We start from the raw sequence: 14,372 nt of genomic DNA, 5'->3' as shown, positions 1-14,372 counted from the left end.
AAGGTCATGGGAAGAAGAATTCCATCCACAGAAGCAATGTAAAGTTACTAGGAAAGTTATCTGGTAATTAAGCAGTCTTTATTCACTGCTACCCATTGGTTCTCTGGCAAAATCATAATTCACATTTGATTATTTTTAAAACTATGAAAAGGGATTCAGAGACAGCTCAATAGTAAAGTGCTCATTCTACAAGCATGAGGTCCTGAGTTTGATCCCCAGGATACACATAAAATGCTAGGCTTGGTGATGCATACTTGTAATCCCAGCACTGGGGAGAGAGAAGAAGGAGGCTCCCTGAGGCTTCCTGGCTAGTCAGACTGTCCAAACTGGAAAATATCAGGCCTGTGAGAACTCGGTATTAGATAAAACAAAACAAAGAAACCAAGATGGGTTATGTCCAGAGGCATATTACCTGATGTTGACCTCTGATCTTCAAGCACACATGCACACATGCACCCATGCACACCACACTTGAGCACCATACACACACACACACACACACACACACACACACACACACACACACACACAAAACACATGTTTAAATAACAAAATAAAGAATGTTAACACTAAAGTAGATGGTAAAACTATGAATTGTCTTAACACACTTATTAGTAGTGAAGCAAAACCTGACTCCATGTCCTTGAAGCAAAGAAATATTATTCAAGCAAAGAAATATTATTCAAATATTCAGTGGGCCTAATGCTTTGAAAATCAAAGTTCTTAGCCATTTTCTGTTCACTGTGTGGGAAATCAGCTTCATTACAGTTGAGTGTGTAGGTGTCTATGCAAGCACACTCACAGTGTGCAAATCCAAGACTATGTGTGCATGCCATTTAATGCATACCCAGGCCCTGCTGCATCTAGACTCAACTGCAGCAGTGATTGTTGTGTCTTGGCTGATTTTAGGGACACTTGAAGATGAGCGACCCAGCAGTTGTGGACTTTAGGATGCACTGTCAAATGTGGTTGGAGTCTACCCAGAGAAATATGAGCTCATACAAAATGCATTTAATCCCACAGCCTGACTTTTCCCCACCTCAGCCTCTTCCTGGTCTCACAGTGAATGCAGAGGAGTACAACCACAATCTTCCCAACCTCCCCTTCCATCCCTGCCTACTCCATGGGCGGGGGGGAAGCATTGCATTTCTTCACATTCGCAAAAAGCAAGCAAACAACAAATGACAGTTCCTTATCAACCGAATCACAATAGCAATTCTTTATTAGTAGAAATATAATATTTACCTATGGGTTTTAATGAGCTCCTTCACACAACCATTATAACTTAAAAACAAAAAGCCCTTCATTCCAGAAAACACCAATTATTTTTCACAGTTTCAAAGGCAGAATTATTTTCATCAACACCCGACTGGCCCACTTGGACACTCATGAATGAAACATTATTTAAATATTATGACACAAATTAGATCTATCATAATTGAGATTATCTCTAACCCTGATGAGAATGTTGTTTAAATATTTCTTGGTGTGCCCTGGAATGACAGGATGTCTCAGTGAGTAATGACATTTGCCACCAGGTCTGACAACCTGAGTTCAATCACTAGGACCCACACAGTAAAGGAGAGAACCAAGTCCTACAAGTTACTCTGTGACCCCCCCAACACACACACTAAATAAAATCTAATAAAACGTCAAAATATAACTTATTGGCATACATACTAACCTTGCCTATTCAGAAAATATAAACAGTATAAGGAGACTTTCTATTATTATAAGCCTCACTAGTACTGTGCAAAGCACTTCAGAATTGTGAGGATTGCTTACATCTATTCAATCCTCCTGTGCATGTTAAAGTACACATATTTCTTCAGTTTATACAACAAAGCAAAAGAGCCAGACTCCTCTTTTACAGAGATTGTATAAACCGTCAATAATAATAATAATAATAATAATAATAATAATAATAAATAATAATAATAATAACATAGTCAATAAGGCACAGGACTGAAAAGACACAGTATGTTAACTTTGTTTCCCAGTGTTGTTTTATACGTTAAAAGCATTTTAATACTATTGATATTCTACAGTAAATATAGTTTCTGATAATTTCTTCTGCAGTCATTGATTCATATCCTGAAATATACTGGAATTTCCTTTAGGGAATGGAAGTTAGTCATTAGATATATTAATATAGCGATATATTAAAAATTATTAGTTCCTTGAGCATTTCATGCTGGTTAGTTTTATGTCCTCTTGACATAAGCTAAAGTTGTCAGAGACAGAGACTCTCAACGGAGCAAACGCCTCCCTAAGATCAGCCTATAAAGCCAACCTGTAGTACATTTTCTTAATTAGCAACTGAGGTGGGAGGATCCAGCCCACTGTGAGTGGTGCCAACCCTGACCTGCTGGTACTGGGTTCTGTAAGAAAGCAGGTTGAACATGCCATGAGGAGCAAGCCAGTAAGCAGCACTCCTCCATGGCCTCTGCATCAGCTCCTGCCTCCAGACTCCTGCGCTGCCTGAATTTCTGTCCTGACTTCCTTCAATGATGACCAGTGATAGAGTAATGTGAGCCAAATCTACCATTTCCTCCCCACATTGCTTTGGGTCATGGTATTTCATCACAGTAATAGAAACCCTAACTAGCACAAAATGTAGATAAGGTACAACTGAGCTCTAAACACCTTGTAAGTTTATCATCACTGAGAAAAAGCTTAGAATATTTTTTTAATTCCATAAATTAAAATGCTAGAACTGATCAAGATTATCTCATTAATGAAGTGTTGGCAGAATAAACATTGAAAAGCCACATGCAGAGGGGTGTGTCTTCTGTCAGTGAGGGAGGAAGGATGAGCAGATTGAAGCATGTATCATATGTGTGGATGGAAACCACATGACGGGTTCCTGTAAAAACCACTGCTGAGGTTTTTGAAATTTAAAGAACCTCTAGTTACCAACAGTGTGATCCAAAAACTGACAATTACTCTGAGCAGCAGGCATCTTTGCAGGCTCACTGGCACTTATGGGATACACTCAGAGGAAGGCCTGTGTAGTTTCATGCATTTAGACATGCTGTCATTGCCTCTACATCCAAAAGTAGAACCAGACAATAGTTCACACATATTGCGTGGGAAATCATTCACAGGGCATTTTCAAGGGATTTTGCTTTCTGCATTATAGGTGTTGTTTTTTTTTTTTTTTTTTTTTTTTTTTTTTTATTTATACAATCCCTTGATTTACAGATAAACTTAAAAGAATGAAACCAGTCCCCTGAAACTCAGTGATCCGATTGTAGAGCCCTGTTTGGCAGTGTTGAAACTCCATGCTCAAGAGAGCTCTTGAATAACTAGCCACACAAACTGAGCATACCATATTGGGTCTTAACTATATGTGGAATTTCTCATTGTACTCTTCTTATTCCCTTAAGTCTTATTCTCTGTTGTCATTGCTTTGTCTTCTTTATAGCACATGCACACACACAGAGACACACACACACAGACACACACACAGACACACACACACAGACACACACACACAGACACACACACACAGACACACACACACAGACAGACACACACACACATACACACACAGACACACACACATACACACACACAGATACACACACAGACAGACACACACACACACATACACACACAGACACACACACACAGACAGACACACACACAGACACACACACACAGACACACACAGACACACACACACACAGACACACACACACAGACACACACACACACACACACACACACACACAAGAAGAGACAGAGTAGGGAAGGATCTTGGTGATTGTATTCATTTGGTCAATATCATCTTGTCATGGTAAAGTGTCTGCTCATACAAATCAAGAATAACATTTCAGTAAATACAGGAATTTTGCAAGATAGGGTGAGCTTTCATCTATTAGAAGGTTCTAGTGTACGAAATCTGACTTGTATAAAGAGCAAAGTTTAATCTTGCATTTCCAAAACCTTGCAGTATAATGGAAGGATTAAGAAATAATTTGACAAACGCAAACATTTAAATCCCCAATTACCAGATTATTAAATAATACATTTAATGAAACAGTATCTTATAAATATTCAAAATATAAGAATAGTTATCTATAATCCAGTGATTTGACAGGAGTCATTATTAAGTTTCTAAATTATTTTTGCTATCTAACTGAGATAATAACTTCCATTATTTTGTTGCTATAAAATCATATGTGATTATTAGAACACAAATCTACCAAGGGTTAGGAGTAAAGCGGCCTGTCAGCTAACCATCCATCGATAAGATTTCTGCTGACATTATTCCTGTTGCTGAGTGCTGTAGCTTGACAAAAACATAGTCGACTTATATTGGTGTTCTTACACAATGCCTTTACGTGCCGGCCAGTGTTGTTGGCTATTGTTTGAAAGAACTTCATGTTACTATAACATATCTGAAGTTTCTCATGCATGCATGAGAGAGCTTCATTCTTCCACTGTTATGACATGGAATTTGTTGTTCATTTATGGCAGTTTCCTGTGGATTCGTTTGTAGACATAGGATCAATTATCAAGGCAAATTGGCATGTTTATGCTTCTTCATCCATATAGCCAAGTTTCGTTTTTGTTGGTGGTAATGGTGGAAGCAGTAGTGGTGGCTTCATTTGATTTTTCCAAAAAAAAAAAAAAAAAAGAAAGAAAGAAAAAATCTTTCAGACTCAGGTTTGAGTGTTCTGCTAAGTGTCATTTGTGATAGTCCACAGTAAAGTGGAAACAAGGTACCAAGTTAGCCTGCATGTCCCTGTAAACACTTAAAGAATTCAGAAGAAAGGAACTAAAGGAACTCTGGAAAAAATGTCTAACAAGGTGGTTTAATCCTTAAAATAGTCCTCCAATATGCATGAGAAACTGACTTTGAATTTCCAAAAACCAGATAAAGACAGGCACAGTGCTACGGAACTGTAGTCTTGGTGCTGGGGAGCAGGAGACTGGAGGGCCCTGGAGTCTGATGGCTAGCAAACCAATCAGCAGCTCCTGGTGCAGAGAGAGATGGTGTCACAGAGTAAGGTGGAGAGGGGCTGAGGAAGACAGCCAGTGTGTACCTCTGGCCTCCAAAAAACATATGCAGGGGAACATGTACCCTCCCACATGCCCAGACATGGACATGTATGTAACTATACCATGTATACAGACAAAAGATAAAAAATGATTTTGCAAAAGCACTGCAAATTCTAAACACAAGCTTGCAAAATTCTAAAAACAAAAGATATCAGAAACTGCTAAAGTGATTCAGTCTGTGCATGACACAAATGTGCCCTCCAATAAAGAAAATTATTTAGCAAACACATGCAAAATTACACACACACACACACACACACACACACACACGCATGCATGCATGCCTCCAATTCCTCTCTTAACAAATAACATATAATATCATTTAAAGAAGGCAAAATGGAATTATGTGACAGAATGATATGGGAAATGGTGGCATATATCTTTTCAATAAGAATAAAGAGCTGCTTTTTGTTTCAGAGCCCCATTTTGTGAACATTCTAGGTGAAATGTTCACAGTACTCTTAGGTCTGTCTACTATTTTTGACTGATAAAATCCTTCACCATTTGCACCACTGTCCAGATGTTTCCCAGCTGTTTATTGAGACAATGTCTCAGCTCAGCAGCACCTTCCCTTCTGTCTACATGGTGTGCCAAGGCCTCTCTGCTACTTCACTTCCACCCCCACCTCCACCATCAAGAGCTCGATTCTTCCTTTCTGAGTGGGAAGGGAGGAAGAGATTCAGCAGAACTACTTGGAAGATGAGTCACAAGTTTGGTCTTAAGAACCTAACAGCAAAACCAAACTGTTAAAAAACACTTAAAGAGAAGTGAAATTAAAATAACAGTAGTCATGAATGTTCATTTATTTTTAAGCTTCTAAGGAAATGTCTATTGAACTAAGACTAGAATTGATTGAGTAGAAGAGAGATTTGATTGTAGTCACCAGCCAGCCTCCTTTTCATGAGTTCTGTCTATAGGAGAGACAGCACAGAGTAAATTTAATCTTTTTATTATTCCCCAAAGAGACCAAGATACTGGCTAGAGATGCAAGCATAGTCACCATGCGAAAGCAATCTGTGACAAACTGGGAGCAATGGTGCTATACATGCTACGGATTTTTACCTGGGGAGGAGGAAGCTATTACCCAATAAAACAAGCATTACTTTGATTTTCTACATGTTTTGGTAATGATATATAGAAAGCTAGACATGATACCTCATGAAACAAATTCTAACAAAAAAAGATAAAAGTAAATGTGATAAATTAGGCTGGTATGATGCATGTCCATGACTTTCATAGTGAAGACCACTTATCGACATTCAACAAACACATGGCTTCTCATAGCTTCACAAATTGTTCTTGAATTGCATTTCTGTGTTCATAGATTAAAAGTAATTCATTACTGCTTGAAATACTAGCCCTGAATAAATCTCTTCAGTGTCATTCATCATGTGGTTCAGAAAGAATACTAGTTTGTTGAATTCGTTGTAATGGTGATTTTTTGATAGCTAGGATACAATGGCCCATTCTCAGTAGATTTTAATTCAATTTCTGCAGTATTTCAACTTTAACTTTGGTTAACTCTAACATCATAAATACTTCTTCGTAAAGCCATACTGGAAAAAATATCTTATTAGAGTTGCTTGGTTATTTTTAAACAAACCTCAAAGATAATTTATGAGCATGCAAAATACTTTTCAAGAAACCTGAAAGAACTAACTTTTTTCTAATTTTTGAAGATATAATTAAAGAAGATACTTGCAAATCAGTCACTGAAATTTTATTTTATATAATTTATATCAGAGCATGAATTATTCTTAATATTTACATTATAAATAACAATATTCTTATAATTAAGTTTTATCATGCCATCAAAGTATTTTTGTAAATGCATACATATATATGATATATGTCACCATAAGTAACAACATTATGAAGAAATGGGATTTCAGAAGGGACATTAAAATAGAACTTTATCACACTTTGCACCAATGTGTTCCAAAACCAAGGAGGAGGAAGATTAAACTTCCTTCTATATCCTAGATCTCTCAGCCTTTTGTTAAAAGATTATCATATATGCATGTTCAATGGCCATTCTGTTTTTAGTTTGAATTTGTGCTCCAACTAACCAAACGCTGATGTCCTGTTCTATAATTACAGAAATTATGACCTCATATCTGATTGAGCAACTCTCAATCCATCTCTGAGCTATAATGATTTGTTCAGGCTAAATCACCACTCATACATTCATTGATCCATTCATTTATTCAGCTGTGTTTTGCTGGCACCATGTTTAGATATGGGTACTAAGAAGAAGGTTTATAATGACTTTCCAGCTACCTACCAGCTAGCATTTTGAGTTATCACTCAAATATGTTTTATCTTGGACTCATGCCTCAAATTGTCTATGTTCTTGGGACCCCTTGCTGTGTATGAATATTTGAAGACTGTTAAAAACAAATACAGAAAGGAAATCTGTGAATGTAGGCAAATTATTTCATTTATTAGGGTTTAAAAGACAAGTCTGTGAGGCTATCAGAAGAGACAAATTGACAGTGATGTGATGTAGTCAGCACTGATGTAATCAGCATCTTTATTTAAATTGACATCCTCATTTCAGTTTGCTATGCAAAAAAGAAAGAACAAAAAAGAGAGAAAGAAGGGTACAGACAAGATATAACAGCCAAAGAAATATTGGTTGGAAATACCAGGATACTAAATCATTTGGGGGAGTTGTCATTTGCCCCAAACTCTAACTGAACATGTTACCATCTAAAACCTTCACTCTACAGTAAGGAACCCAAGCATATGGTGACTGACCTGTCTCAGTCTTGTTCATTTCTTATGTCCTATTTCCATGTCCGGGTCATTAGTTATATTTTATTATATTGTAAGTTTGGTGATAAATGTTTACATCAATCACCAAGATGATGTGATAAGTCTTCTTGGTTCTTTAAGTTGAGGGGTGAGCCTCCCAGTCCCTATCTCCAGCCCACTGTTTACCTTATAACCATAGGACTGTATCACAATGTCTGTAGGATTGTAGCCAGGCTGTTGGATGACTATGGTTTCCTGGGCAAATCTGTAGTCATGGAGTCAAAGTGATGACTAAGAGATGCTTTCCTCATCTTAAAATGATGCTCCTTCTGCTTCCTACTTATACCAATAGGATGGGGCAAGAGAATGGCATCGTTCTATAAAACTTGTACACTGTGGCTGGCACTGTCTGAGCTTTTCTGCTCTTGGCTACCCACTACCACTGTCCTCACTTATGGACAGGTGTTGAGGAGAGAGGGCTTCTCCTCCCAACTTGAATTAGAAGCCTAAGACTTTCCTTTGTCACCAAAGTGCTGCTTGTGGGAAACCGTTTTCTTGGTTGCTGGTCATCCACTGGAGATCACAGGCACTGTAAAATGACTTTCATTGCCTGTGACACTAGGAATCCAGCAGGGGTAGGAACTCCAGAAGACCAGAGACATTGTTCTTAACCCAAAGAAAAACACTTCTGCCTGTCCTGCCCATGTGGTGAAGCCAAGTCCCAACTCATTCACTGAGTTCTCAGACGAGTGCAGTGCTGCTCATGGGAAATTAAGCCATAATGATTAAGAGATTTGGCAAAATCAATTGACTAGTCTTTAGCAGTCAACTACTCAGAGCCTTCCCTTCACACCAATCAGCTAACAAGTTGTTTAAACTAAATATCTTTAGCTTTCTTAATTACTGAGCTGATTTAGAAGATAAAGTCTTTAAGGTCAGCGGCCAAAGGAACAAAATCCCCAGGGCATCTGGAACTGGGGAGAAGCAGAAATATGTTTTAAACAAAGCTCTCACTACTCCGAGGACCCTAACCATGTGCTAAGAGGAAGTTACCAGACATGTATGAGAGAATGCATTCTGTTTTAAGTGTGTATATTTATCTGGGCCTGATGGTGCACACCAGTCATTTTATCCACTCATAAGGTTGAGGTAGGAGGGCATTGGCTCAAGACCAGCTTGAGCTACAAAGTGAATTCAAGTCTACTCTCTACAACTCAGGTCTCAAAGATACAAGGAGAAAGAAAACAGGAGATGCTGAAGATGCTGAGGATGTAGCTCATTTACAGTCCTTGCTAGCAAGCATGAGCTCCTAGGTTCAATCCTCAGCACCAGAAAATATAAATAGTAACAACGACTTCATATTTGCTTGAGAGTGTGAATGGGGGAAATTATATGTTCAGAAGCCACCATAGGCCCAAAGAGCTAATGAAGATATCAAAGCAAATACTGTGTGTGTTAATGACCTGAAATGTTTCTGTAAGTTTATCCATGATGCTCAGCATGTAGCAAGCAAGGTTCTGAGTTGGAAGTGACAAAAGGTATTGTAACCCCCATGTGGAGTGACATGTTAGTGACATATTATGACCTGCCTATGTATTGCCAGTGATTCTAATTTCACAACCAAATTATAAGACTTTCTCTTTCTCTCTTTTCTCTTGTAAGTTAAATGCCACTGTGGGGAGGGAAAACTCACTACAAACTGAGTTTATTGAGATGGGAAAGCAATACTTTTATTGATATGTTTTACTTTGCTGGCAGACCAGAGCAAAGGTTTTGTGAACATTTAAAAGATGAAAAAAGTGAAGAGTCCCAGAAGCGGTTTATCTTGAAGCGAGATAACTCTAGTATTGATAAAGAAGACAATCAGGTTGGTTCTCAAGTTTGAGAGTGGCTGACATTGTTGTTTTTGAAGGTGGGCTGACTGATGTTCTTGTTACCCCTGTTGTCCCCTCCTGCCTCCCAACCCTACCCTCTGCCTCTGAAAACCACTGCCTTCTCTCCAACCCCTTGGCCTCTACTGCCTCCCCCTCCTGCATTCACTGGGTAGCCACCTGGTGTTGCTCCAGTTGCTTAGCAGTGGCTCTGTGTTGGGCTCTGCATGGGTGGTGCTTGGCGCAGTCTTTGCTGCATGTTGTGGTGGGGGTCGGGATGCCGCAAGCTCCAGCTGTGGGGGTAAGCTTGTCAGCTGCATTTCCAGATGTGTGTGTAACTCTGCCAGTCGCTCCACTCCCTACAGCTCTGTCCTTCCGTTGTGCACACTTTGAGTTGGATTATCACTGAGGACCGATGAGCCACCGGTGTAGCTGTAAAGAACATACCTTGTTATGGTGAGGACAGGAGAATTTTGCAACTATCCTAAAAAAAAAAAGTCTTCACAGCAAAACATCGAGTTTACGTTCTAGTCTCCCACCCCTTTTCCCCGTGTCTGATGGTCTGTGTAATGTGTTTGCCTGTTTGCATGAAGTGTAGCGGGAACTGATCGCTGTATATCTTGCCTGTGACGAAGCACTATGTCATTGTAGAAACAACCTTAATCATGGTTCTTGACCAAAGGTAAAGAGACCTTACTGAATCTCTTCTCTGTGTGGGTAGGAGGGAGAGGGTTACAAGCAAGAAAACTAAGTAAATAATAACCCCCCCTAAAAAAAACATTTAGTGACAATAAGAATGTCAGAAGGCCAGGGTATGCCATGACAATTGCACTTGCTGTCTGAGAATAATATAGGGGTCTTTGAAACAGGCCTTTGCTTTAGAATTCATGAAGGTAAGACAATAAGTATCTCCCCCAAGGTCCCGTGCTAATTTCTCAAAGTGAGTCATTCTGAGCTGGCATATCCATCTCTCAGTGCGATTTTTAAAGAGCCTGTTCTCCATCTGTACCACCTTGTCTCTCACTACTGCTGCCACCAGCCCTGGGCTGCAATGGGGCTCTTGTTGACTCCAAAACATGCCTATGTTGTGTACTCATGGGTGTCTGGTGGACGTATGGATGTATGTGCTTAGGGTAGAGAGGACCTTGTCCACAATGGCAAAGAACAGGAGGGAGGCAGCTGAGAAGCAGCAGAGCTTTGGTCAGGGAAAGGATGATGACAACACATTTCTCATGCTGGGTTCTTTGCATTGTTCTTTTAGATTTCTCTGGGCCGACCATTACCAGCAAACAGGTTTTCTAGGCTGATTTTATATTCTCCATACAATTCACAGGGTCAGCCACAGAGTGAACAAAAATGGCCTAGGAGCCAGAGATCATCACAGGGCTCTTTTAGGTCCCCACTTTCTCTACTTTCTTGAGATCCTCAATATTCACAGCCACATGACCCCCCCCCCCCCCAGATCCCCTGAATTCACTCTTCCCTCTTTCCCATCAAGATGTTTCCTCCTGTTGTGGTCAGACACACTCAGCAAAGATGAAAAAGGCTCTTCCTGACCATCCCAACTCTGGGCCGATTCTGGAAGCATATGCGAGCCTGCTCATTTTTGAAATATTCATTCTACTTTTCTCTGTAGAGATGAAACCAGGAGTTGCAAATTCTTCCTATGTCAGCAGGTTACACACAGATACACACACACACACACACACACACGGAGAGAGGAAAAAAGAGAGATGCACACATACACATGCACACACACTTGCATACATATACACACATACACCACACACAGACACACACACACACACACACACAAAGATAGACACAAATCTATGTCTCCCAGCTTAGACTTCTCAGGGAGCAGAGGGGGTGGGGCTTGTCAGGCTCTGGTTATCTAAATGAGCACTTATTATTCTCAGCTGACGGTTGCTTCACAGCTCACCATGGATAACCCTCCCGATTTCTTTTCTCTGTTCAGCAGAACAGAATGCACCCATTTAGAGATGACAGACGAAGTAAATCAATTGAAGAGAGAGAAGAGGAATATCAGAGAGTGAGGGAGAGAATATTTGCACATGATGTGAGTAGTTGTTTTAATTGCCTCTTGAGCATGGTCCTTCCATCAGCAGAACGGCCCCTCATTTCTTGGACAAAGACCCGGCAGGGAGTATAGAGGCTGGGAGCAAGGAGCGAGTTACAAAGCAGAAAACACAAATGTTTTCCAGAGAGAACCTGGTTCAGGGATGGGGTGAAAACAGTCCATGAGTCTGTTGTATGTGCCTGTCCCCCCCAGGGCATGACCTATGAGGGTAGAGAGAGGTGGTGTGGATCAGTAAAGGAGATGGTCCAGAAAGGGTTGTCAACTTCTGAAATTTCTTTCCATCTATACTAGGTAGCAGATCACCTATAAGTGATTTTTTATATATGTATATATTAGTATTAGAGGCCAGGGAGAGCCCAGTGAGTGCTATGCTTAGGTACAATCATAAAGACGTTGGTTTAGATCCCCAGCACCCTTGTAAAAGACAGGCCTGGTGACAGGCTTCCATAACACAAGCACTAAAGAGGCAGACACAGGTGGATCCTAGGAGCTCATTGGCTAAACAGTCTAGTTCATTTGCAGGCTCCTGCTTCCTAGAGAGACTGTCTACAAACAAAAAGGTAGAGAGCAATAGAAAGAGACACCCATTGTGGGCCTCTGATCCCCACATATTCACACAGGCATATTATATACATGTGCATATACTACACACACATTTCTACAGGTGCACACATATATGCACAAACATACAATGCAAACAAAATGCCTTTTTGTTTAAAGATCAGCAAAACCCAGAAGAAGTGTAGAGCACTGTGTTACTGCAGACTCTCTCTTACCCACACACACACACACACACACACACACACACACACACACACTATGTTCTCAATTATTAGCAAATGTGGACACTTGACTATAATAACGATAGTTGATCCTGTCCATCCCCCTGTTGATTTCAGATCGAATCAAATTCATAAACTATTCGTCAAGGGAATATTCACTAAACAATTTCTTTTTGTTGTTGTTTAAAACCAAACAACGAAAGTGTGGTTGGGATTCTTTTTTTTTTTTTTTTTTTTTTTTTTTTTTTTGTTCTCTTTCCCATTATGCTCAAATCCAAATGCAATTAAATTAGATAAAAATTAAAATGGAAAAAAAATCAAAAGCTGAATTTCAAAGTCAATGAGTTAAAACACTAAGAGATTGCCATAGTTTCCTCTCCTGTGAAATCCTCAGGTGACAGGGAGCCTGATCCTGACCACAGTAGAGGAGGCTTCAGTGTGGTCCTCTGTAGTCCTCTGTGGTCAACACCTCCTGTATTCTCAGCCAAGTTGAATCTCTCTCTGATGTAGTGGCTTGTTGCTTGGAGACACACCCAGTCAGCTGCACACTTTGTTTCTCAGTTTGAGGGAGGCTGCTTCAAAGCAAGGCAAGAGTCAGTGTCCCCCACTCACGCCAACTCTTGAAGCTGCAGAAGAGGCAACATCTGCCATCCTGGTTTTACCCTTACATGCTCCCAATGGCAAATTTCTTGAAAACACTGAAATAGAAATTTAATGACTGAGTACTCTGGTCCAGAGCTCTTAAATTAAGAGAACATGGAAGAGTAAAACAGAGCGGAAGCTAAGGGTGCCAGTCTAGAAAATATGTGCGAACTACTAAGACTCTTTATATGGTCAGAACATGCCTTGATACAAACTCACTGGATAAGAGAATGAAGTGACTAAAACGTTTGCCCTTGTCACGAGAGGGCAAGAGTACTTTTGTAGTGAGTGGGAGGCAGCCCATTCACCTCTGAAAAAAAAATCTGACATGATTAGTAAAATGATGTTGTGTTTCTAAGGGGAAAAAATCCCTTCCTTTGTTTAATACCTTCCTGTAACATCTCATGACCCTAAAAGCCTAAAAGAGGAGAACTCGTGTTCACAGCCATTCCCTTGGCCCGTACAGGCAGTCTTGTCTCTAGCACTCTGTAGTTAACTACTTATTGAATATGATAAATCATCCCCAAATGTTTAGCATAGAGCAAGGTAAATGTCCTTATGACCTCACCATCAGCTGTGGATCGGAGGGCAGTGGTAGCTCATAGGCTCTAACAGAGGTTTCTACTCAGCTCTTAGCTGGGCTTAGCTCCTGATGATTTGACTGAGGAACTGTTAGCTGTTTCCAGATCTGCTCATGTGGTATCCTGGAGGGTCACCTTTGTTCATTGGAACCAGTCTGTGGTTTGAAATTTTCTTGAAGGTTAGCTTCCCTGGAGACTGTTGTGTGTCTCCAGAAATGGCAACTCACTTTCCAAAGAGAATGCGATTCATGAAACATGAAACGGAAGCAACCGTTTTCTATGATGTAATCTTAGCAGTGGCGATTTCCCCCTCTGACTACACACTGTTGGGGACAATGTGGGTAGGTTGTGAGTGTTAAGTCATGGGAGATGATCCTGTATCAACAAGATGTCACCACAGTCTCTATCAACTCAACATCTGAAGGATGTAACAGGGCCACATGAACTTTCTTGAACAAAATATACCTGGACATGTCTTGCTCACCAATCCTTGACAGCCCACTTCATGGGACATTCATCTATGCACCTGCAGTTCCCGAGATGATGGGTCATTATCACCCACTCAAGT

General features: G+C 40.1%; 1 protein-coding gene across 13 annotated transcripts in view; it reads left to right on the top strand.

Moving 5' to 3' along the window:
• ARPP21 (cAMP regulated phosphoprotein 21) overlaps nucleotides 1–14,372 on the top strand; it is a 160,199-nt gene that overhangs the window by 64,709 nt on the left and 81,118 nt on the right. For 7 of the 13 annotated variants that reach the window (XM_080934813.1, XM_080934811.1, XM_080934818.1 and 4 more), the window contains 2 exons: nucleotides 9,586–9,694; nucleotides 11,677–11,778. In XM_080934813.1, coding sequence (XP_080790939.1) covers nucleotides 9,586–9,694; nucleotides 11,677–11,778 — 211 coding nt within the window. The remainder of the gene's footprint in view (nucleotides 1–9,585; nucleotides 9,695–11,676; nucleotides 11,779–14,372) is intronic. The other 6 variants (XM_080934814.1, XM_080934812.1, XM_080934806.1 and 3 more) reach the window with 2 other exon arrangements.

The sequence above is a fragment of the Micromys minutus genome, assembly GCF_963924665.1.
Source record: "Micromys minutus genome assembly, chromosome: 21".
Taxonomy (NCBI): domain Eukaryota; kingdom Metazoa; phylum Chordata; class Mammalia; order Rodentia; family Muridae; genus Micromys; species Micromys minutus.
Note: the sequence above shows the minus strand (reverse complement) of the source record. Positions and strands in the feature narration are given on the sequence as shown.